The sequence below is a fragment of the Liolophura sinensis genome, chromosome 7 (assembly GCF_032854445.1).
Source record: "Liolophura sinensis isolate JHLJ2023 chromosome 7, CUHK_Ljap_v2, whole genome shotgun sequence".
NCBI lineage: Eukaryota > Metazoa > Mollusca > Polyplacophora > Chitonida > Chitonidae > Liolophura > Liolophura sinensis.
Window position 1 is genome coordinate 23079337 of NC_088301.1, and position 25019 is coordinate 23104355.

General features: G+C 37.7%; 3 protein-coding genes across 3 annotated transcripts in view; 2 read left to right on the plus strand and 1 right to left on the minus strand.

The window, feature by feature from the left end:
* Positions 1-694: 694 nt before the first annotated feature.
* On the minus strand, positions 695-7217 carry LOC135469926 (iron-sulfur cluster assembly 1 homolog, mitochondrial-like). The gene is made up of 4 exons (XM_064748568.1): positions 7113-7217; positions 5490-5543; positions 4930-5035; positions 695-4630 (listed from the first exon to the last, which is right to left on the minus strand). The coding sequence occupies exons 1-4, from the start codon at positions 7194-7196 to the stop codon at positions 4482-4484; spliced, it is 393 nt and encodes a 130-aa protein (XP_064604638.1). The 5' UTR covers positions 7197-7217; the 3' UTR covers positions 695-4481.
* A 237-nt stretch (positions 7218-7454) lies between these two features.
* LOC135471197 (protein PET100 homolog, mitochondrial-like) lies at positions 7455-11816 on the plus strand. The gene is made up of 4 exons (XM_064750309.1): positions 7455-7595; positions 9353-9439; positions 9675-9707; positions 10163-11816. Exons 1-4 carry the CDS (start codon positions 7566-7568, stop codon positions 10247-10249), a joined length of 237 nt encoding a protein of 78 aa, XP_064606379.1. The 5' UTR covers positions 7455-7565; the 3' UTR covers positions 10250-11816.
* Positions 11817-15366: 3550 nt separating this feature from the next.
* Positions 15367-25019, plus strand: part of LOC135470749 (lactase/phlorizin hydrolase-like) — a 30588-nt gene continuing 20935 nt past the window's right edge. Inside the window, exons 1-7 of the mRNA XM_064749788.1 lie at positions 15367-15666; positions 16732-16862; positions 18701-18961; positions 19742-19925; positions 23291-23530; positions 23880-24009; positions 24729-24913. Of these exons, the coding sequence (XP_064605858.1) occupies positions 15492-15666; positions 16732-16862; positions 18701-18961; positions 19742-19925; positions 23291-23530; positions 23880-24009; positions 24729-24913 (1306 nt within the window). The 5' untranslated portion in view covers positions 15367-15491. The remainder of the gene's footprint in view (positions 15667-16731; positions 16863-18700; positions 18962-19741; positions 19926-23290; positions 23531-23879; positions 24010-24728; positions 24914-25019) is intronic.

A 25019-nucleotide genomic window follows, 5' to 3' on the forward strand; every position in this document is an offset into this window, starting at 1 on the left:
TGCTGATAGTCGTGAGTTTCCTCCGGGCTCTGCCCGGGTTTCTCCCACCATAATGCTGGCCGACTTCGCATAAGTAAAATATTCTTAAGTACGGCGTAAAACACCAGTCAAATAAATAAATAAAACATAATGCTCTCCAGAATAGGTAGGGGACTAACAAATGCTATGGCTTGATTAGCTAACGAGGTATATATTTCTTTTTAACGCCTTGTTGACGATTTTTGCCAGTTATATAAAATGAACTATTTTATTTATTATTTGATTGGTGTTTTACGCCGTACTCAAGAACATTTCACTTATACGACGGCGGTCAGCATTATGGTGGGTGAAAACCAGGCAGAGCCCGGGGGGAAACCCACGACCATCCGCAGGTTGCTGACAGACCTTCCCACGTACGGCCAGAGAGGAAGCCAGAATGAGCTGGACTTGAACTTACAGCGACCGCATTGGTGAGAGACCCCTGGGTCATTACGCTGCACTAGCGTGCTAACCAACTCAGTCACGGAGGCCCCTATTCATACGTTTATATATATATATATATATATATATATATATATATATATATATATATATATATATATATATATATATATTATATATATACATTTATACCGCCTTGGCCTGGATAATTTGATTACACCCTAATTCCTCACCATATGAAAGAGCTACTTTCAGAGCGATTTGTGCACCCTTCTAATTCGATTTGAAGACAAAACTACGTTGGTTGGTTTGACCAGTTTTAGGGCTTTACAAAAATATAATTTTATCCATCTACATAGAATAATACGTATATGTCTGAATAAAGACCTTGCAAAAAGAGAAAAGGTTGGATTACAGCGTAGTACATAAAAGAAAACAGGTCTGTAATGGGTTCGTATCATTTATTTGGCATTACGCACTAACTGCGCGTCATCATTATAATATAATGTTACATCTCCTTCCATCAGAAATTTCGAGTTTCTCTTGGGTTAGTCTATATACAACTGTTGAACTACATATATAAAATCAGCAACCGCATGTATATGACTTCCTCGATGTAGTACTCTCCAACTTTCTCACACAAGCGCGTAATTGCTAAAAGCCGATCAAAAAATCCATTTTTAAAAATGTCTGAATATTTACTCATTTGTTTGATTTGGCGTTTTACAACGTACTTCTTCACTTTAATTATACGACGGCGGACAGCATTATGCCATGGTGAAAGGAAGCCGAGCAGAGCTCAGAGGAAACTCACAAATATAAACTAAAGGCTGATTTGGGAATTAAATGGCTAAATAACATCTCTGATACTATAAACCTTACTAAAGTCAAAAATAGCTTGGTGATCAGGCTTGTGGGTGAGCCGTATAAAGTACTGTCCATTATGATATTAAAATAATAGAATTCCAGATCCTTACAGTGAGATATTGTTTTGAGCATATATAGGGTGTGTGTGACCTGTCTTATAGATAAACTAAGCAGGAAACCGAAAACCAGAAAATACATGTCCGTTAGCATTTAACTCGTATACCATAAGGATATGAAACACAACTACTAGACAATGCACTGTAGCACGAGTATTAAGGAATGACGTAGAATCAACACATTCTATAGATACCTGAAGCTTGACTCAAAATGTACTGTCGTTTCAAAAGGGGCAGTGAAAGAAGTGTTTCGAACAGAATATGTGTCAATGGTTTTGTCCTTCCTTTGTTTTCTTACTAATTATGCACATCCTAAAGCACTGTTATCTACAAAAATCTGTCAAACCTATTACATAGTTGCGTTTCCAAGTTAACGCTTTGGTACACATACGTAATTCTTGTACAATGGACAAAAAGAACAACTAACTATACCATTTGGTTATTTTTCAATCAAGTAAGCACTACTGCTGAACACACATTTATCAGAAGCCTCTTATGGAGGTAATCACAAAGAAAACATATTTTGAGCACAAGCTGGCCTTCTTATTATTGAAGTCAGCATTTGCACTGGCCCTTATATACAGCAGTTACTTAAAAACATCAACACTTATAAGCCATGTGTTTCACCAATGCAGTCGCTGTGAGTTCAAGTAAATCTCATGTTGGCTTCCTCTTCGGCCGTACGTGGGAAGGTCTGGCACCAACCTGTGGATGGCCGTGGCTTTCCACCGGGCTCTGCCTGGTTTCCTCCCACCATAATGCCGTTGTATAAGTGAAATATTCTTGAGTACGTCGTAAAACACCAATCAAATAAATAAATAAATATAAGACATGTGTAAGATATTATGCTTCGTGCTTATTATTCCTCTCTATATGTTGTCTCATCTGTTCCATTGTTAATTAATAACAAAATACAACCAAAGCAGATTAACAGTAAATCCGACCCAGTCATTAAAAAATGAAATACTGTTTCATGAATTCAAAGGTCGCAAACAATTTCTTAAAATATACAGTATATTTCTAAACAATTGTTCATTGGACATTCAGTGAATTGTAAAGAAACTCATCAGATTAACAATATTACACCACACACAAGGCCTAGTTTATACTGGTGCAAAGATTTTAAGCTATCAACATGTTTTCTCTGAGTATGTATAATATTCTCTACAAAAAAAATTCAATGGTATGCTAATGATCTTCAAACTGGGATACAATCAACAATGCCAGTTATTACCTAGGGTCCATTTTACAAGTGCACACAGACCATAATGCAAGTAAGTACACTGGAAACCAGCTTACAAAGTTGTTTACAGAAGTTACAGAAGTGTACGTAAACGCCTTTTCCATGTTGAGGTATTTCTTCAGAAATGCAAAGCTATGATCATGTTACGATCATGGGACGTATCTCCGCAGTATATGTAGTGTTTGACGTAAGTTACATCCTTAGAGCCACGAATACAGTATGCATTTCGTCACTGGATTTTGGTTTTTGGTCAAGGTAATGTTAGTTGCAGTCTGTCAAAGTGACCCCAGGTATAGATCATCAACAGAATCGTCAACAGACCATTGACTACATTGAGCACTGAGAAAACAGAACACACATTGTAATATACTGTACAATCCATTCAACAATCAAAAATAGCACAAATTTCATACAAACTTCCCTTTTCACCATCTTCCCTTTTTAAGTACAAATTTTTACAAATATTAAACCCTGAAGTTTGTATTAGGATACACGTTGTTAATCCACCAAAAATAGAAAGCAGCTGTAAAACCATACTCGTGTGTGCATACCTATGTCACATAAAACAACAAAAAGTTCCTGTATATCAATAGGAAACAAAAAGAGTAAGCTAAATGGTGGTAACAATACCTCTTTGTAGCTTGTCGCCTATAATGACTATTCTTTAACCAACAACGGCAACAAAACCAGCAAGATAAATTGTGGCAACAGTACATGTACCTCTATTTTGCCATCCAGCTGTGATGAGCTGTAAATCTCTCGAATGTTTTATAATGTTCTGAAAATAACTCAACTTTATGATACTAAATGTATCATGCCAAAGATTCTCTGTTTCTCTCTGTTAATTCACCACAAGCATACTTTTACATGGCACATTTACTGGTGTGAACTGTGTTGTGATAATACAATCATTCCACAAGCGCACACAGAAAAAGACTGGTGAGCAAGGAGATACAAGATTTGTCTCCCTTCGTGGAGATGTTTTAGAGGCTATTTTTCAAGACGTTGACCTACATTTTTGCCTGGTAAAACATGCAAAATTTAGAAATGATTTCCCCCTATTGGGGCCATTAAGGACCCTTTTGAAGACTGACATAAATGGGATTGGAACCAGTGAGAACCAGGCCAGGTTAATACAAATCTTCAGGAATAACCATCCAAGGTCTACACCTGGGAAGGGCAATGTTCTTCCCAGCCTACAAGTAGATCAACAGGTCATCAAGACAACCCATCCATTTCTAGTGAGAAAATTGGATCATAAATGAGGAAAATAGAGTATTGCAGATACAGCATCTTGGAGATGATGGACACAATAACAGTATCTCAAATCACGCGAAATACATTCAAGAACCAGCAAAGTCACTATAAAACCAAATCATTTGGTGTGAAAATAACAAATTGAGACTCTTGCTGAGCTTTGCAGATATGCATTTTTTTTTTTAAATGTATGTACAGAGCAGAAAAATTTCTTCAGACCAGGACTAGACAAAAGCCATTTCTGAACTGGTCCAGTGGGAAAAGCTAGAGGCAGACAACCAAGAAAACTGAAAAGAAGCTCGTTTTGTACTGTAATGAAACAGTCGAACTGTTCCAACAAGTTCAGACAGTACACACACACAATGTACCTAACTAAAACAGTTGATATACAGTACAAACAGTACAACTTTTAGTCTGGGTTTGTACAGTACTACACTAAAAGTGATGATCTGTACAGGCAGTCCCAGTAGAACATATCCTCCCACTAAAACAACTAGACTGTGCTTTCACATATTACTGATAATGTATAAATCAGAGCATAAACTTTACATAACTGAACTGTATACAACAAACCTTAGTTACACATTAAAACTTTCACCACATCCACAGGTTCCCTTTATGTTGGGGTTGTTAAATATAAATTCAGAAGTAAGTTTGGATTCCACATAGTCCATTTCTGTTCCTAGTAATGTTAGCTGTGCTTTGGAGTCAATGAATACTTTCACTCCTGAAATAAAAGGGAAGAAATACAGGGCATGAGTATATATTAGACACACCTAAGGCTAAAAATCAGTTTTCTAAGAAGTCGCGCTGTTCAAAATGGACTAATGGAACCTTGATGCAATATCTCATTTTATGTTTTGCTTTGTTAATTTTTTAATTTACTTCGAATTTTGCTCGCGTTGTACAGTACATATACGGCAACAGAGTTGGTGGGGCGCTGCCAGAGACTCACCTCTGGCATTCACAATTTGATTACCTGCTCTATCTGATCAGTTCAAAAAGCTATGTTCTTGATATACTTACCATCTTGTACAACTTCCTCATCAAACTTGCCCTTTTCTGTGGCATAGTCTAAGGTGTAGGACAAACCATTGCAACCTCGTGTGCGAACTCCCACTTTTAAGCCGAGCTGAAAACATTGTAATACAGGACAGAAAAACATTAACACTAAAACATCTGTACTATTTCTAGCTCTGTACATAATTAAAAGCAAGTAGCATAAGACAAATGTCTAAAGCGAATTAATCATCATGTAACTGACAAAAAAAAAAGCAAAAATTGACAAAATATGTAAACTTACTTCTTTATTTCATTAAGGTATACTTTATGCTGTACTCAAGAATGTTTTATTTATACAACCCAACTATATAAATATATTTATTTATCTTAGTAGTGGTCTTGGTAATAATGAAAAAATGTGTCGCTTATATTGTGGTGGTAAGGTATATGGCTGGACAAACCAGGCAGAGCACACGGGAGGAAACCACTGTGGCTCGCCAAGCAAATCTTCTGATTAAAACATAAATAAATATACATGAAATCATAAATGTGCTCTGGTAGCACCAACACACAGACAGACTTACCATATCAGGTTTCTCCTTTAATAGTGCTTTGACTTTAGACACAGCAGCAGAAGTCTGAAAAGAAAGTCAACAAATGAATAAAGGCACATTTTGTTGGGAATCGCTAAATGTTTGGATCAATAGGAAGGTGTCCTTATGAGGACTACATAAACACCAAAACTACAATCATAATAAAACTTTTTAAAAAATGACATTTATAGGGTTATTTCCCCCTTTGGAACTCTCTGACAGAGGATAACATGGGGCAAAAAGACTCACTAATATACAAATTTAGGCCAAATTTAAATCCACTGTGCAAGAGGCTTTTGGAGCAAACATGTTTCCAATTATTACATACATCTGTCTATATATAGAAAGGAGCATTTGTGTTTTAAAGTCAGAGACCAGGGCTCAAGCCTGGGTCAAGTCACATCTGAGACTTGCCTGACAGACTTGGCAGAAAAGGAAGTTCTGATCTGTCTAGTATCGATACAGCATGAGGCTTTGCTATAAATGTGTGTTAACACTGTTTTATAATGAAAGACACCACTGCCACATAAAAAACAAATATCAAGGCCACTCTTAATTTTAAGGGCTTTTAGCTGGCCTAACAGAAAACAGCAGAGTTTAGTTAAAGTTTTAATTTTTCATAAGCACCAGAAATTTGTAAAGTTTTTGTGTGACATTTGCTAGTTTGTTCATTTTCCAATATATATAGTTTAATATCACAGATTAACTGAATGAATTTGATTATTAATGCTGAATAATTATACTCCAGAAGTTTTGTAAGACAGTGGCCAGTTTCATAGGTGGAGACCACCAATCTATTGCAAGCTACTTGCAAACTTTCCTACATGTGGCATAAATCATATTAATGGAAGGTAAGCAGTTTCCAGCACAAGAGAATGTCAGAATCTTGAAAATTCCTTGTCCAAATTTGGTACTGAACCTACAATTCTGCTGAGTGACCAAGAGACTGAAACGCATCCAACCCTAACAACTATACAGCCAGTCCCACGACATGTTTGCTTTATCATCGGTATATTTGAGTCATATCAAATGGTCTTTAGGCCCACAAATTCAATCTGTTGCTTCAGTGGAATGCTGTCATAGTGTCACACATGCTTTAGTATCAAGCACAGAACCGACAAGGATCTATCATCTATCTTATTGCAATGACAGGGAAGTTAAAATTTTTTAAAACTTTGCATGACTTTCTGCTCCAAACAAAAAACAACTTTAAAAATATCCCCCTACGCCCTCCCCCCTCACCTGCCAAAAAAAAAAAAACAAAAAATAAATAACAGTAAAATAAAATAAAAACATACATAAAATAGCACCGTTGAAACCCAAAGGCGTCGAGACGCTAATTGAAAATGATGTAAGGTGAATTAATTTGCATAATTTACACTGCACAGTAGCACTTCAAATGAGATGGAAAAATCAGGGAGAACCTTTCATGTCGGGGCCTACCTGTCTCTTAGTGTTTGTAAACAATGCACTGTCAATGAAGTGTCAGGTTACGTAAATGCGCCGTGGTGTGACCTCTAACTATTGCTCTCCAAATATGTCAGTTTCTGAACGAAAATTGCAGATCCTATATTGTGGGTGAAAAAGATGTACTCATCAACTGGTTTATCTTACCAGAACAAGAGGTGCCCGCTGTGGAGTCAAACGTTTTTTAGAAACTGCCCGAACTGTCGCTCCAACGGCTGCTTTCGCAGCCATGGTGTTGTTGTTGATGTTATGGTACTGGGTTGTCTAAGTTTATAACTTATAACAATTTCCGGAAAACAAAATACTTTTCCACTAAAACCTGACACTGAAGCAATGTTTACACAGATAAAGCTGTTGTCAAAAGTCCGTGATCTTTTGTCACTATTAAATGAACAACTACTGTGATTAAATGGAGTGTTTAAATTTAATCTATTTCATTTAAATACTCTCAGTCTTTAGCTAGATTCAGATTTTCACATAACACGACTTTGCAGACGGCAGGTTGTTATGTGTTTGATATACCTGTGGTGACATTATTCGTAGTGAATTCGTTCCTTTGTCATGAATTGTGTGCCCATTGACTGAATCAGACTGTTCAAAATGGGAGGCTGGAGACTCGAGATATTTAAGGTTTGTATTCTTTTTGTAGTCACGTCGGCGAGCCAAAGGCGAAAACTGGCATTCGAATAAATGTCTTCTCTTTGAGTTACGAGCTTTTTATATTATAAGCAGCAAAGTCACATGGTAATGTTCTTACCTAACTCCTACGAGTTATCCCTAAATGTATCCCTCTATCATTAAATATATCCGATGATTTGAATCAGTGTTGATAATGATCGTTACCCCGTGCATTAAAACTAAAACAAGTGTTGTCAAAGTGTAATGCATTGGGGACATCATTGAGTTTTTTTTGTATATCAGTGAGTGTTTATGAAGCTTATATGTGAAATTGCTTTCCTTCTAGTCTCCTTTGAGCAATGCAGTTGATATAGAGTTACCTAGCCCTGTAGGGCTGTGATTATGTTAGCCCAAAGCTAAGTTGGACGTTCTGTACCGTAACACCCAGCTTGGCTTCAGTTGAATACACACACCTTTTGACTCCTCGTCCTGATACGACTAAAGCATACATACATACATACATATATACATACATACATATTCTCCACTCGTAACGGTTGAATACAATATTAAATAACAACGAAATAAAGAAAGAAATAAAAAGTTATCCTGTATTTAAATACTGTAAAAATTGATACATGTATACATGTAAAGACCTCTACATGTATTGTTAATCAAGGGAAATGTCTTTAAGAGGCATTTAGAAGTTGAGTTGGATAACATAATGAGATATATGGATAACATCTTCTCTTTATTTGGAAGTGACATCAACTTCATATCCAATCATCCCAGAAGAATACAAACTGTTATCATCTCAACTCTAGTCCGTAGAGCAAAAAACCTGTCTTCCACCCAGCAAAGCCTGGAAGCGGAGAAAACTTACCTCAAATCTGTCTCTACTGACCATAACGACTACTCCACAGAACGAACCAACAAGGTCATTTCACAGACCCTGAAATCATCCAGCACACGGCTACATACAATCAGAGACCCGGCACCAATCAGAATTACCATTCCATATATTGGCAAAACCAGCTACCAAGTCAAACGCCTTTTAGAAATGGTTAACATTAACACAGTCTTCGCCAACAACCGGACATCAAGAATTTCCTTTCAGTTTCGGAAAATGCCCTCCCTCAACCCCCAGCCCACTTAAAGCCTGTATTTACCAAATTCAGTGCTCCTTCAACCAACAGAATATTGGAGAGACCTCACGACCATTACCGCACAGAACGAAAGAACATCAGAACTTAGTAAGATTTCTTGAATCCAAATCTGCCATCTCCGACCACATCAAATCTAATCCCCAACATAAAAATGACTGGTCTAACGTCCGGACACTGGAGACAAACATCACAAATACCACAACAGGGAAGCTAATAGAAGCTATTCACTTTCAAAAATTAAATCCACAGATCAACCGTGACCGTGGCCTATTAATCCCCACCGCCTAATGTTAACTGATCTCTGAAGTGACAGATCGAGCCACCCACTGATCTTCAGCTCACTTCTACCCGTGATCTTCACAGCACATCTACCATTGTTCTTTTTCTCACTGTAATTCCTTAATCCTTGACCTCTATATGTTGACACTTATCACTTTATATGCTTATATAAGTAGAGTTGCAGTGGTTGTTCATTATGCTTGAAAATGGTATTAGTAGCTGTACCGAAATGTCGCTTCCAAATAAACACAAGTTGTTATCCATTTATCTTGTTATGTTATCATGGGAAATGGTGGAAGCACTTATTTTGGTTTCTGTTTGCAGATGGCCCTCTACATGTCTTTTCCTGTTGGAATGTTTTATTACTTTAATCAGCCAGAGTTTTTTGAGAATTGGATGATGTCAAAACGGGTATGTTTTCCATTTTAATTTATCATCTGTTTTTCTTTCTTTGGCACAGTATTGACGTTGATTAATTAAAATATGACATGGAGGTCTTAATTTCAAAAGTACATGCATATAGTTTGTGAGAAATAAATTAAACCAATTCCACAAGATAAGGATTTCAAATTCTTTATAAATATGGTTTAATTTTTTTTTCTCCTCATTTTTATTTGCTATGTCATGTATTTGCTTTGTGTTTCAGAAAGAGTTGTTTCCTCCAGAGGATGAAAATGCTGTGAGTATCATTTTTTTTTTTTATTTTGTATATATTTACCTGTTGTCCTTTCATTGTTGCTGAATGATCTGTAATATTGTTTGATTCCACACATTGTTCTCTTCACCATTTTTTTTGTGGTAAGGGGAGAGAACTCTGAGCGCATAATTCCTTTGGGATTATGGTTTTGTGAGAAGTTACCAAATGCCCTACATATGTACGTGACACTTTCTTTAAGCATAGTGAACTTGGTTGCCTCTTCTAGAAATTGACAACTATGTTCTGAAATAATCAGTCATCTGTGATCACCAGTGAAACATACTTACTTAATACGTGGTCACTTTGTTTTTTCGAAATGTTTCATAGAATCCAATTCACATCGCTGATGGCTTCATTTTTTTTAGTTTCTTGAACACGTAGCACAGTATAGTCAGTGTTCGTTATTTGTTTTACTAGTATCTCCTTTGAAATTTCAGAGACTAGCCATTGCCAAAACCATTGACAGGGTGGAAAGAAGACAGGAAAGACTATGGCAAAAGAAAATGCAACAGTCTGAAAGCTGATAGCTACAAACGTGTGTAATTTGATAGGTTTATGTATCTAGGGTGTGTGATATGCCTCAAATCAACTGGATGCTTTAGCTGAGCGCGATCGGTGATACATCTAACAGATCCTCATGTGTGTGAACTATGTGCCTGTACGTATGCTGTGTAATAGTTATATGGTGTCACATAATCATTACAGATCGTAGTCGTCCTGGGGTTGAACTCCAAGAAAGTTGTTATCTGTAATGATCGTATGACATGCTTTACATGTGTAACTTGTTTATCACTCGACCTGTTGCGTACGTTCACTCAATGTTCAAGAGAATGTATCTTTTCCTCTGGGTAGAAGTATGTTTGTCCGCATCTAATGAGCTACGTGTATCCAATTAATTAGGTCATTACCTCTGTGAGGGCATCAGGATGGTTTCCACTGATAGTGGAATGAAAAGTAACTTCATCAAGAGAAGGGGTTTGGCACATTTTTCATGTGAGAATGAACCAAAGCAAAGGCTGCCAGCTTTGTTCCTGGGTCCAGATAGGGAGGCATTAGCTTTTCAAGTGTTTCAAAGGGAAAGATGTTGGTAAAAGTAGCAAGGTGTCGAATTATCGGCAAAGAAATTACATTAATCATTTATAAATTTACAGACGGATAATCAGTCTGAAGAAGTTGTATTTATCAGCTATAAATCTACCGACTGAAATTCATCGTCAGTCTGCCTTTCTATTTGTTTCATCTACATTTAATCCGAAGAATTAAATATGGCTTTCATTTGATTTGGTCTAAAATGTTAAATAGCCTAAAACTTTAATGCATCAAGTTGATCTTCTAAGGGGCTTCCGTTGCCCAAAGTTGTTAGCGTGCTATAGTTGAGTACAATGACCCAGGAATGTCTAACCAAAACAAAAGCTGTCAGCACATTTTTCAGTGTTTTAGCCCAATTAAATATATAGGAAGTAAATTATGCACTGTTCCCTATTGTATTTGTCATATACATTGCCACCCCCGTTCATCTATAATGGATGGAATGCAGTTATATAGAAAATTTTCACACTTTTTCTAGCCCCTATCATGCCTCATTCATGTGATAAATATGCTGTGTAGCTGTATTAGTCCGTAGCTGCGAGAAGTCTCAGCATCTACTGTGACTTTCTTTTATTCTTTGCAAGGATATATGCTATCAATACAAGTTACATGTACATGGGGGCCTTCGTGGCCGAGGTGGTTAGCGTGCCATCACGGCGCAGTGACCCAGGTGCCTCTGACCAATGCGGTCGCTGTGAGTGCAAGTCCAGCTCTTGCTGGCTTCCTCTCCGACCGTAAGTTGGGAGGCCTGCTAGCGACATGCGGATGGTCGTGCCTCCCACCATAATGCTGGCAGCTGTTGTATAAGTGAAATGTTCTTGACTATGGCGTAAAACACCATTCAAATAAATAAATACATGTACATGTAGATCATTATAGGTGACAGGACATACTCTCTGAATATGCCTAACTTGCAGTCTGTAAACAGATGAAATTGTTAAAGATACAACGTAAAATTTTGATGGATAATAAAACGGTAAAATACATGAAACCAGATGTATGGATGACCATGTAGATCATTATAGGTGACAGGACATACTCTCTGAATATGCCTAACTTGCAGTCTGTAAACAGATGAAATTGTTAAAGATACAACGTAAAATTTTGATGGATAATAAAACGGTAAAATACATGAAACCAGATGTATGGATGACGACTTCTGTTCAGTTAGTATCATAAGCAGTACTATGAGCCAGGCAGTGTGTAGGCAACCACGACAAAATATGGCTTCTGCAAGGAACAGAAGTTGTCATACAGCTGAAAGATGAGCGCCGGCAACTTTGTTTGCGTTGGAGTATATGTATGTGTCGTGTATTGTAATCAGTGGTCAATGAGTTTTCCTCTGAAAAATGCATGACAGTTAAAGCAACTCGAAAGAGGGCTTAACTTGACAAGTATAAAAAAAATGGCAAACAATCCACGTGGCACATTCGACGATTTTGTTAATCAAATAATTTTGAACAAAGTATTGAATGTGTTTCGGTTTGCGAAATGCTGTGAAATATGACCTCTAATCTGTAAGAAATGACACTGAATTTTTTATTTTTATCTTTTTTTGTCATTTTCTCTAATAATGTAAGCTATGGCATTGTTAGCAACAATCAAGTGATTACCAGTTTAATGTTATAAAACAGTCTATAATTGTGTCATTAATTGTATGCAACGTAATGATCATATGAAAACCAGTCATACATGTGTAACATAGATTCATTACATGATGTGATACTTTGATATGATATGTAAATAAAGTGTTGGATTTGTAAGGTATTCTCTCTTTATACATGCGTCTGATATCGATATCGTTATTGTCACCCTTGAACAATCTCACTGCCACCATTCCGCTAGATTGCGCTCGATTCCAATTTAGTATATTTTATTCCAAGTTTATATTTTTTGCGTGCTTGAGGCCTTTTTCACACACCGCTGTCAGACACCGCTGTCTGAATTTCAAGCCGTTTGCGATCATATAGCCCCAAAGATTGTTTATCTATTCACAAGTAACAGGGGTTTAATATATTTATTTATTTCATTGTTGGTTTACGCCGTTCTTAGAAATATTTCACTTATATGACGTCGAACAGCTTTACGATGGGAGGAAACCGAGCAGGACCCGTGGAAGCTCACGACTGTCCGCAGGTACTGGGGGATGAAAGTCGGATTCCAGATTGAAAATGGTCCTATTAGGCATGAAATTCATGTAAGGTGAAATCACTCTTCCGGGCGAAATTTGCAGATTTTCAGATAGATTTATGTTCATGTGTAAGCCCTGTCATTTTGAAGGAAGTTCATTCTGCAATGCGAGATTTTGCATTACATGAACTGCACAATGAAGATGAACTGTACTCCGTTAAATGACCACTATGGCTCCATTTATGGAGCCTGGTCTAAATTTATTTAATTATTTCCAGGAATTTCGATCGGTGTTTTAGGTCATGTAGAAGAATGTCCACAACCATACCAGCGAAAAGTGGATAAGAACACGGATATTTAATGACGGATAGGTAATTTTCTGAGAGACCTTATGAGAAAGCACTTTAATGTCAGCGCAGAAGTGTAAACAACCACGACGGAGATAAAAGTTAGAGCAAACCTAAGACCAGAAATAAAGCCACAAGTGCAATATTTTTGTTCGTGGGACGGGTCGGATAACATTAGCTCTTCAAGTGTTCAAGAAAAATAGCAAGATGTCGATTAAGCGGCGAAGAAGTTTCATTAATCGGTTATAAATTTACAGACTGATACTCATCGTCAGTCTGCATTTCTGTTTGTTTAATCTACATTTAATCCAAACAAAATTAAATAAGACTTTTATTTGATTTGGTCTAAAATGTTATACAGCCTAAAACATTGATGCCTCAAGTTGATCTTCTAAGGGGCTTCCTTGGACTAGTAATTAATTATAGCGTGCTATATAGTGCAGTGCAATGACCCAGGAGCCTCTCACCAATCCTGTCGCTGTCAGTTCACATGTTTCCCTGTGGCACAGTGGTGTCTTAGTACATGTACTATCAAACACCACCGTCCTCAGTCACAAGGTACAATGATCAAAGCAGTCTCAAGCAATATCAAAGACTTCCAGGATAGCGAGTAAATCGAGAGCAGCGACCACAGTGTGATATTTGGCAAATGGTCACACGCAACCGATGAAGTATGCGGCCTCATGTCAGTTTCGCTCCGTTATGGTTTTTTTCTAACTGTTCACGTAAATGCTTAAATAGGAGCAAATTACACTCCTCTAGCACCAAGGCTTATGCAAAAAAATGTGCATTGATAAATGTAACTCGTTAGACGTCACTAGTATAGAATTACTCAAAATGCTGCGTTGTCATCACAATTAATGCACCATCACATACAATCAATGCAGAAAGGGACCTGGCCACAAAATATTTATTCCACTAGCAGAATCTTGGCTTAAGCAGAAATACAATATTAACGACTTCAAAGACATGTAGGACTAAAAATAACCAGGATTGAATTTCAGCCATTAAAAAGTAACTTAATTTTTTAAAATGAGTGCTTTTTTGTATTAACTATTTGACTTCCATGTAGCTGTAAGAAAAGCCTGTAGATACGAGTAAAATGACAATTGTCTGCATGGCTGTCCACGGTCTAAAATTTTAGGTGAAATGGTGTAGTCCTTGACAATATAAAGACTCGTCTGAACGATGAAACGAAGTGATGAGACGACGCACTATCGTTCCATCTGTTCGTATTGTCGTTCTATCGCTTCGTAAAATCGGTCCATCTCGTCGCACTGTCGTTGCATCACTTAGTTCCATCGTCGATCGATGGAGGAATACTAAACGGTGGTACGACAATGGCCTTAACAGGCCTTCATACTTGGGAATTTAAATTTTACATTAGATTCACAACAACAGGGGATATTCCCGTTTGTGTTGAATAAATTTGAGTGGCCAAAGGATATAGTTAAAAGCTGTTCATGACTTTGTCTAGCTTGATTGACATGTACACCTTTCACATGCACGTGGATCTACTTGGGGGTGCGTTTTAAAGTTCGCATTCCATCATGTCTATCAGTTTCCATATATTCAACTGATTAAATCAGGACTAAAACTTGTCCGTATATATTTTCCTTCATCCGATGTCTCAAGCAGCGGTATTGGTGACCTGCCAACATATTCAGTATTAATATACACATACTCATTGCCGAGAGCTGCATAGTGATTTAAGCTAATATATGGTATGGACAGTTCTCTTCTTTCGAAGCTTCAGCAAGCTTTTCAAAGTTCATTGAAATCGCTTGAATGCCAAATAATTTGTTTGCTCTGGAGTTTTGGAATATAATCTACATGTATACAATATTGCCAGTGTACTCTGTAGGTGCATCTGTCCGCTTTTCGGAAAGTAGGCTAAAATAATATAACTATCTTTTGTGCAGCAGTGATCCACCAAGCTTTGTCATGATAATCCTTTTGTCATGACAGAGAAAACTACCTCATCACAACATGTATAGTATGTTAGTTGGTGTAGGTCGGTTGACGGCCCAGAAAGAAGGGCTATTGATTAGACTTCGGGGAAACCTCACTATATAAGTTGTATAAGAAAAAATATTTTATAAGACTTTACACAGCCTACAAATACATCAATATCAGACCCACCAGGCTGTGGTGGTTCGAGCTGAAGCACACGCGAACAGAAATACCGCAGATTACAAAAATGTCGGGAAACTGGATGCTGCTATTGTTTTCAGGCCTCCTTTGCTTGAGTTCTCTGTCAGATGCCTCCATCGATGATATGCCACACGAGTTTTACTACGGCAGTTTTCCCGCAGGTTTCTCCTGGGGCACGGCCACAGCGTCTTACCAGATCGAGGGAGCTTGGGACGTGGATGGTAAGGAGCTGAATCATGTTCTCACAATGAACATTTAATAAGACATTTTAAAACTTTTCGCCTATTATAGTGGTTTACAATTTTAAATCTAAGGGCCTGGAAGTAAGTTTGTATATGTACACTTTCTGTGTTGACTTCCATCATAAATTATGGGATGAACGAAATATTCGCGAGTACGCCGAAAAACAACAATAAATCAAATAGAAAAATTTTAAAAAATGTGTAAACCGATCGGTGATATCCGACAGGGATATACAAAAACATAATCACTTCTGATACGAAAAGTTTATAGCAAAAGAAACATTTGATGGTTTTTAAAAATATCCCAAATGTTTGTGTATAAACATACGAATAACTCGGCACAAAAATTGATGCAAAAACTCAGAGTCGACATGAAATTGATGAAAACACGGTAGAAAAAAGACAAAAAACAAAAAAAGCTGAAAAAAACAAACAACAAAAAAACAAATAAAAACAACAACAACAACAAAAAAAGAAACAATAAGTAAATAAATAAATAATGTTAATTTTGAACTGAAAATTGTTACAAATTGTTCAAATAACCATAAGCCTAGAATTAAACTCTCTGAAACTCTCTTTTAAGTATTAACTCAATGTCCAGTTCCTACACTCTCCTCGTCTCTATATACAGGTTTCCATAAGGTGTGTATAGGTTCCCAGCAGGCGTGTACAGGACGAGGAGTAAAACACATACTTACTCGGCATTTGCTTTAACACTCTTCTAATGCGTATCTGCCATTTTCATTGAGGATGCGCATCTGTATGCCGAAAAAACAAAATGAACGTTCTTGATGATTGGGGTTCGAATCCAGCTCGCACTACTTCATCTATATAGAGCTGTAGAGTTAGCAGGCTTGACAATCGTCGGACATTACCCTAATTCTATCCACAAACATGACTGAAGGCCAAAAGAGAACGATAAAGAAAAATATACGTCTTTATCACCTCGAGACAGAATCACAGCCGTTTTCGTTGGCATCTTAAGTATACACTGTTCTCTTTTTACTGTAATTTGCATAAAGTTTACATAATATATGATTCCAGGCAAAAGTGAGAGCATATGGGACACATACTGTCGCAAGGAGGGGGCAATTGCAGATGGCTCGAATGGCACGGTGGCTTGTGACAGCTATCACAAGTACATGGAGGACGTCAAGCTGCTAAAGGACATGGGGGTAACCAAGAAACTGTCAAATATAGCACAGCACAGCATAGCACAATACAGTATAGTATAGCGTATAGTATAGTATAGTATAGTATAGTATAGTGTATAGTATAGTATTGTATTGTATAGTTTAGTATAGTATAGTATGGTATGGTATGGTATGGTATGGTATGGTATGGTATGGTATATTGTAGTACAGTATAGTATAGTATATAGAAGACGTTGTAAAGTACTCGGGATCTTTAGTTGATTGACTGATTCATTCACTAATTAACAAATACGACAACTTCATGAATTATTTAAAACGGAAGACAATTAGGCGTGGTCGGATGGCTTTACGTCAATGTCGCCCACTATCTTCCTATTTGTTAATCCCTCTGTACTGCATGGTAATTATATAATAATCATTCCATCCGCCCACTCTCTTCAGTTTGTTAATACAGTAATCATCATCTTATTAATCCATCCTCTGTAACTACGGTAATCACCCTATTTGCCCACCATTCTCCACCTGTAATTATAGTAATCATACCATATTTGTCTGTCCCTTTACACCCCTATTTGAACACCACTCTGGCTCTCCTCTTTCGACTATACAATTTGTCCATCCTTTACAACTGAACTTATTTGTCGCTCTTGACTAGGATCGATTTTTCCACCCTTATCCACTTTTGGCTATTCTATTTGTCCACCCTTCTCCACTTTCGACTATATGCTATTTGTCCAGACTTCTCCACTTTTGACTTTCCTATTTGTACACCTATCTGAATTTTTGCCTATCCTATTTGTCCTCCATATCCACTTTTGACTATCCCATTTGTTCAATTATGGCCATTTTTTCCAATTCTATTTGTTCACCCCTCTCCGGTTTTGGCTTTTTCATACTTATCCATCCATATCCACTTTTAACTACAGCATTCGAACATTTGGTTTCTTCTGAATCCGACATAAAACTTTTGCCTCTTTGTCTCTTTGCTTTGCACTTTTAACAATCCTATTTGTCCAGCTTCTCCACTTTTGACTATATGCTATTTGTTCACCAAGTTCTACCTTCGACTATATGCTATTTTTCCAGCCTTCTCCACTTTTGGCTATCCTAATTGTCCAATCTTATCTACCTCTGACTATCCTGTTTGTCCAACTTTATTCCTTTCTGACTATCCTATTTGTCCACCCATCTTCACTTTTGACAATCTTATTTGCCCACCCTTCTCACATTTTTACTATTTTATTTGTTCAACCTTTTGACTATCCAATTTGTCCAACCATCTCCACTTTTGACTATCCTATTTGTCCAATGTTATATACTTCTGACTATCCTGTTTGTCCACCTTTATTCCCTTCTGACTATCCTGTTTATCCAGCCTTCTCCGCATTTAACTATCATGTTTGTCAAAACTTTTTTTCACTTTTGACTATATCCTGTTTTGTTTACCCTTCTTCGCGTTTGACAATATCCTATTTGTCCATCCCTTACATCTTAACTTATTTGTCTACTCTCCTCCGCTCTTGACTATGTTCGATTTATCCACCCTTATCCACTTTTGACTATCCTATTTGTCCACCGATCTTTTGCATATCCTATTTTTTGTCAACGCTTCTCACATTTTTACTATCCTATTTTCCCACCCTTCTCCACTTTTGACCATCCTATTTGTCACCCATCTCCACTTGTGACTTTCTTATTGGTCCAGCTATCTAAATTTTTGCATATTTGTCCTCCTTTCCTCCATTTACATCTGTAGTTATCATCCCATTTTCCTCATCCTTTTCCTCCTGTATCTATAGTGTGAGATCACCTTATTTCGCCGCCAATTGTGACTATTGTAATGTTATGTATTTCTGCAGGTGAATCATTACCGACTGTCGCTGTCTTGGCCGAGGATAGTGCCTAACCCGCTGACCGGCGAGGTGAACCAGCAGGGTTTAGATTACTACAACCGGGTTATTAACGCTCTGGTCGAGGCTGGTATTACTCCCATGGTCACCCTGTATCACTGGGACTTACCCGATATCCTGGAGACAGAATGTGGAGGCTGGCTGAACGAGTCACTGGTGGATTACTTCAACCATTACGCGGATGTGGCATTTGATGCGTTTGGAGACAGGGTGAGATTCTACAATAAAACTTGTAGTGAAGAAGAAACCAAATGTTCACATGCTGTGTAACCTGTAAAATCTATTTAACAATCCCGCTTTGAGAACTATCAGACTGTGCATACATTTATTTTACATCGCAGATGTCATGTCAACTGCCTGGATCAAAAGGGTTTTGCCCCATATCAATAACTAAAGATAGACAGTCTTCATTTACCACATATAGTGGTAGTGTGTCTTCATACGAGTATATATATTTGCAACGTTCACTATGAAATTTAGTGCCCTTGATAACGGCAAAATAAGCCGAAATATCGAGTCAAAATGAGCCTATCGTTTTTTCGGTTTTACACTACTCATGTAAAAGCAGTAGTATATTGCTATCCTTGTTAACCATGGATTGACCCCGAAAATAAGAATCAAATAAATAAATGAAATGATCAGTGATACACCCTCTCTATCGAACAACAGTAAAAATTGGCCAACCTACTCTATATACACCACTGAAAATTGTATTTATTTATTTATTTAATTATTGTTTTGCGTCGTATTCCCAAGAATATTTCACTTCTACGAGCATTATGGTGACAAGAAACCGGGTAGAGCCTGGGGGAAACCCACGGCCATCCGCAGGTCGAAGGCAGACCTTCCAATATACAACCGGTGAGGAAACCAGCATGTGCTGGACTTGAACTTACAGCGACGCGTTAATGAGAGGATCCCCTTTCCTGAAAACTGTGGGATTCGGTGCTTACAGATCTACAGTACGTGATAAATATTGTCCCTTTACAGGTAAAATGGTGGATCACTTTTAACGAGCCCTGGGTTCAGACCTTACTGGGATACGGAGGAGGGACTAAAGCCCCGGCCGTCAACCTCCCGGCTACCGGACCCTACCAGGCGGGATACGTGACACTGAAAGCGCACGCCGCCGCCTGGCACACCTACGATAAAAATTATCGGCCCACACAGAAAGGTGTTTTTTTTTATAATTAATTTGTGAAATCTGTAAAACAAATTCACGAATTCAGTCTTGGACATTGACAAAATTTAAAAAATTCTAACGGTCTCATTCTATGTTCTTTGTTGGATCTTCATGACAATGAATCCAAGGGTCGACAGTGTTCGTTACGGTTTCCTATCATCACAATGACTTGCAAGTCACTCGAGGGAAGGATTGTGAAAAAACTTTGCCAAAAGTCTTCCGGTTTCCTCCACTCACAAAACTGAGCGCCATCGTATAAGTGAAAAATTTCCGAGTAAAGACATTAAAAGAAAAGATCTCCAATAATCGAAGTAGGCATTAGTAAAATGACCACTTAAAACTATGCATTTTAGGACTTAGATTTTGTGAAGATTGTTAAAGGCGCTCAAACGTTTGAATTTTAAGGTGGGCTTTATGGACCATAAAATCGGAATTTAGGAACTCTGAGGTAACAAAAAGTTTTTCCAACTCTAATCACGACACTGGATGTTGGAATAACTCTCTTTACCCACGAGTAAAAGATTACTGGGATAATGTTCCCCAAAATTCCTTCCTTCTGGTGAACATCAGGAAAAAATGGTGATGTGACGTCAGAGTTCCTAGATACCATGAGTATGGTTCATAAAGCCCGCCATAGATTTCAAATATCTGAATGCCTTTCAACACTGTGCTAAAAAAAAATAAAATAAAAAATAAAAAAAAGATAAATGAAAATATTTTTACGCATAGTTTTCAGTTATGTATATGATGGAGCTTACATCATATCATAGCTTTCTTTTATTTTAACAACCAATCAAACTAATAAATAAAGCTAGCAGGGCCTACAAAGCAGATACATGTAAACTAAAGAGCCCAAACAGTCGTCAAAGTCATATAATAATCGTTACTTTTGTGGGCTTGTTGCCCATGCAGAAATTATATTGATGGTCGTTTGAATTGAATTGTCAGCTCGATTGAAAGAAGTGACATTCAACGACCTCAGAAAGCAACAGATCTTTGACTATTGCTTCGGGAATGGGAGATATGATCGTGTTATTGTTGTATAACACAATTAGTTTTGCGGAATATCATGTGACCGTGTTCTGACCAATGAAATGAACCAAGAATTACTCTGTGAGGTATAATAAAATTGTATATGGGACGGGATACGCCTATATCACACTAAATGTGAGAGGGCATTTGCAATGAAGCCGGCACATGTGGCGGGCATAGTATAGCCTATAGGTTATATAAAACAAAAGGCCGTTGATAATGATGTAAATACAGTCTCGTACAGAGATTAAGGTTGAAAGAATTTAAAATGTTCAGCTCCTCCTCGGTGTGGCTAGCCAAAATGACCACCGACAATATCTACTTCTGCTACATTCTTTTTTACTAGTTGGAGATTTACGGTAAACGTTAAAGAGCAATTATTGGTGGGCTTAGGCCGAAAACCTGCAATCTTTTACTTCGGCTAGAGTTTGATAACGGCATGACCTGTCTTATAGGAGTTCTGGCACCCGTATTGCTCTGGATAAGGTTATTTGATTACAGATTACAGTCACAGCACACAAACATTGGAATCTGCTCTGACATTGTTCGGTCATATAATACGAGCTCATATAAGGTTACATTTGTATTCAATATTATAATGAGCTACATGATCTGACACCGTATAGTATTCAGAGCATCAGCAAACAAATCGGCGAAACTGAATGATAAGTAGAAGATTTTCTTTTCTGAAATGTATGAAACGCCCGTATATCAGGGTCACCTGTGTATCAGTATTCACAGGTGTGAACCTTACATTCGCTCTAATCTTACATTCACTCCAACCTTACATTCACTCTAACCTGACAATAGCACATTGATTCATGTATAGGGTATGTACCCTTGTTTGCTACACCATCAAAAAAGCGCATTAGGAGCTGATTTATGAAGTTATAATAACCACACCCGCTCTAATACTTTCCCCGACCACTGAACAAAGACAGTATTTTGCCTTGTAGGCCTGACGCTGCGCGGCAAAGAAAAACAAGTTTTTCCTTGAAATACATTCGCACGTGTTGCAAACTTATGATCTCTAAATTCGTTTTCCAAACTTTTCCATATTTAGGTATTATTTAGATATATAGAGTTAATACTGTACACAATTACTTTGTCACCAGTCCAAGGTATTTGCAAGGTACGCGCGCAATTAAAAAAAAAAAACAGTCTTTTTTTTTTGCAGCGTCATGCTGTTGAATGCATTTTGTTTCCTTATAATAGGGCAGCATAACCTCTCGTCTGTAAGTAGGTCATCCATATACATTATTTCAGTCAGGGTTTTGTTGTATCCATGTTGAACGCTGAACTAAAACCAATCATTAAACGTTTTACAAAATAAGCTTTTGCTCAAGTTGCCAAATTATTTACCGTTGATTTTGCCCATTTAGGAAATTTGAATGCTTCCGGTAAATCTCTGACTCAATGGGGAATTCGGGCCTACAATATAAGCAATGTATGCAGTAGTTCGTTTCTGTCTTCGCCATGACATTTTGTGCGCAAGCTGGTGACGTAAAACTCATGGGTTGCAAGAGAACAGTGATCAGTTCAATTTGCGAGGGAAAAGGTATCCCATTGCTATCCCTATTTTCCCATTGATATCCCTATTGTATAATATCCAGAAAGAACAAGAATTTAAACCCGGTACAAAGTCTAGAGCATGGAAATTGATTTGGAGTATCATATGGCAAACACGACCGCTTCATGCCTTGGCACCACCAATGCCACACTGGAAAGTCATAATCGCCATATTAGTATTAATCAGATGTACATACTGAACAAAGGTGTGTAAAAATGAGTATATATTGTTGACGATGTAAATCATTGTTATCTACTATAAAATAGATGTAACTGGAAGACATTGTTAGTATAGGTTGTTTGTAGAGGGTATTTGCCGATTTGTTCCTCCCTATTCTTCCCTTATTCCTCACAGTACCGAGTTTTAATGGCTGCAAATGTCGAAAACACTTTCAAACTTCTCACGGTGGGGGGCTTTATGTCCACAGTGTTAGCGAATGCAATTTATTGTTATTAGTCCCCTACAGGTACACTGGTCAGTCGGCCCGTCACGATTGAAACAGTTTTCCGGATTTCTTTTTTCAAATGATGTTTGTTATACTGAATTGAAAATTGGTGTGTGCTTCACGATAATAAGTTACAGATCGAGTTTAAAGTTTGGTGCCATTACGTCGAATTTATGATTGCTTTTGTTCTGTCACAGACATTGCTAGTTTCTCAGTTATTTCAAAACGGTTCCTATTTTGAAATAAGAAAATATGATCACTTTGTTCTTTGACTGCTATTATTCTTTTGGTGTGTGTTGTTCCACTCAGGCCAAATCTCAATCACCCTGAACAGTGACCATTTCACTCCATGGAATGAGACGGACCCGAATGACGTAGAGGCAGCTGATCGTCAAAACCATTTCATGCTCGGCTGGTTTGCTCATCCCATATTCGTGAACGGCGACTACCCGGATGTGATGAAGTACTTCCTGTGGCGGAAGAGCGTGGAGGCGAACGTCACGAACAGATTGCCGCAGTTCACACCGGAAGAGAAGGAGAGTATCAAAGGTATATGCATCATGTAGTGTACGATTCACTTATTTTATACACCATGTTGGTTTCCTCTCTGGCCGTACGTGGTATATACGGATGGTAGTGGGTAGATGGTAATATTCCCCGGGGTCTGACTGGTTTCCTCACACCATAATGCTGGCCGCCTTCCTAGAATTGAAATATTCCTGTGTACGGCGTAAAACACCAATCAAATAAATCCCCTTGTTCCGGAGGTACAATGACACCTCTGTTCTGATTGAAGTTCTGAAACTCTCGCACTTCCCGATTTTTTTCATTGTTTATCTTCTTCAGATAAGTAACATTTCGTCAAACGTCTATGTTATAGTAGATGATGCTTTTTCAGGAACTTTTGATTTCTTTGGCCTGAACCATTATACAAGTGCACGGGTGAAGTACAACAACCACGGTGTGTCTAATCCCAATTATTGGACGGATGCCGACACAATCGTTAGTGGTGATGAGAATTGGCTGGGGTAAGTCTCCTATACATATCCATGCATATGTAATGGTCAGCTGGGCTTTTTCCATCGGAATAAAAATGTTTCCATTATTACAACTACGGAGATGAACATTATTAACATTTTCTTCTTGTTTAAAGCATTTTCTTCCAAGCAATAATGTTTTCTCCACAATAAAAAAAAATTCAGGGTAAAACAATATTGTAATAATAAAAGCATATTAACCAATGTAAAGATATGAAATAAAATAATAAAAAGACTTAGAAATGATAAACTGGTCCATTGCTTCATGACCTTTGGCACTTTGAACGTGTCCAAACGTAAATTTTTGTGAAATGTAATTTGCCTATAACGACCATTGGGGGACCATGCTCTTGATCTTTCAGTCGGAGATGTACATTATTCATCGCTGTTAGTACCCAAGAAATAAACTTAGGAATATATAACACATACATAAGCCTCATCCCCCTGTGATAAATTTGCGTTGAGGAAATTAACGTTTTGTGTGGTCATCTCGCAGCAATATTGTCAAAATGCGTCCAATATGGTTTTCACGCCTAATCACACAAGATTAGTAGTGTGAAATCATACACGGTGAACCAGAAGTTTTAGTCAGCTGGTCTGCCTTGTCCAGAAAAGCCAATAGTGCACTTTCGTGACCATCAGTTGTATTGCTTGTGTTTTGATGAGAGAGAAATAGCCCCTAACGAAAATCTATTCTCGTGACTGTACAGGTCTGGTTCAGAATGGTTGAGAGTTGTACCGTGGGGATTCCGACGTCTTCTAGTCTGGATAAAACAGAACTATGGGGACGTTCCCATCATGGTCACGGAAAATGGCGTCTCGGACCGTAACGGAAGTCTTACGGATGATCATCGGATATACTACTACAAACATTACATCAATGAAATGCTCAAAGGTAGGAGCAACTATAATAAGCGACGAATTAATTAATCAGGTTAAAAGTGATTAAATAATTGTTGCTGGTTTTAGTGATATCAGAGAAGCCCACTGTAGAATGCAGT

What these genes read in the sequence shown, in the direction of transcription:
- LOC135469926 (XM_064748568.1), bottom strand. Translation starts at nt 7,196, where the DNA reads ATGGCTGCGAAAGCAGCCGTTGGAGCGACAGTTCGGGCAGTTTCTAAA. An exon ending in AGCGGGCACCTCTTGTTCTG is followed by an intron (nt 5,544 to 7,112) that starts GTAAGATAAACC and finishes CTTTCTTTTCAG; the next exon opens with ACTTCTGCTGCTGTGTCTAA. An exon ending in TAAAGGAGAAACCTGATATG is followed by an intron (nt 5,036 to 5,489) that starts GTAAGTCTGTCT and finishes CAATGTTTTCAG; the next exon opens with CTCGGCTTAAAAGTGGGAGT.
- LOC135471197 (XM_064750309.1), top strand. Translation starts at nt 7,566, where the DNA reads ATGGGAGGCTGGAGACTCGAGATATTTAAG. An exon ending in GGAGACTCGAGATATTTAAG is followed by an intron (nt 7,596 to 9,352) that starts GTTTGTATTCTT and finishes TTCTGTTTGCAG; the next exon opens with ATGGCCCTCTACATGTCTTT. An exon ending in CTCCAGAGGATGAAAATGCT is followed by an intron (nt 9,708 to 10,162) that starts GTGAGTATCATT and finishes TTGAAATTTCAG; the next exon opens with AGACTAGCCATTGCCAAAAC.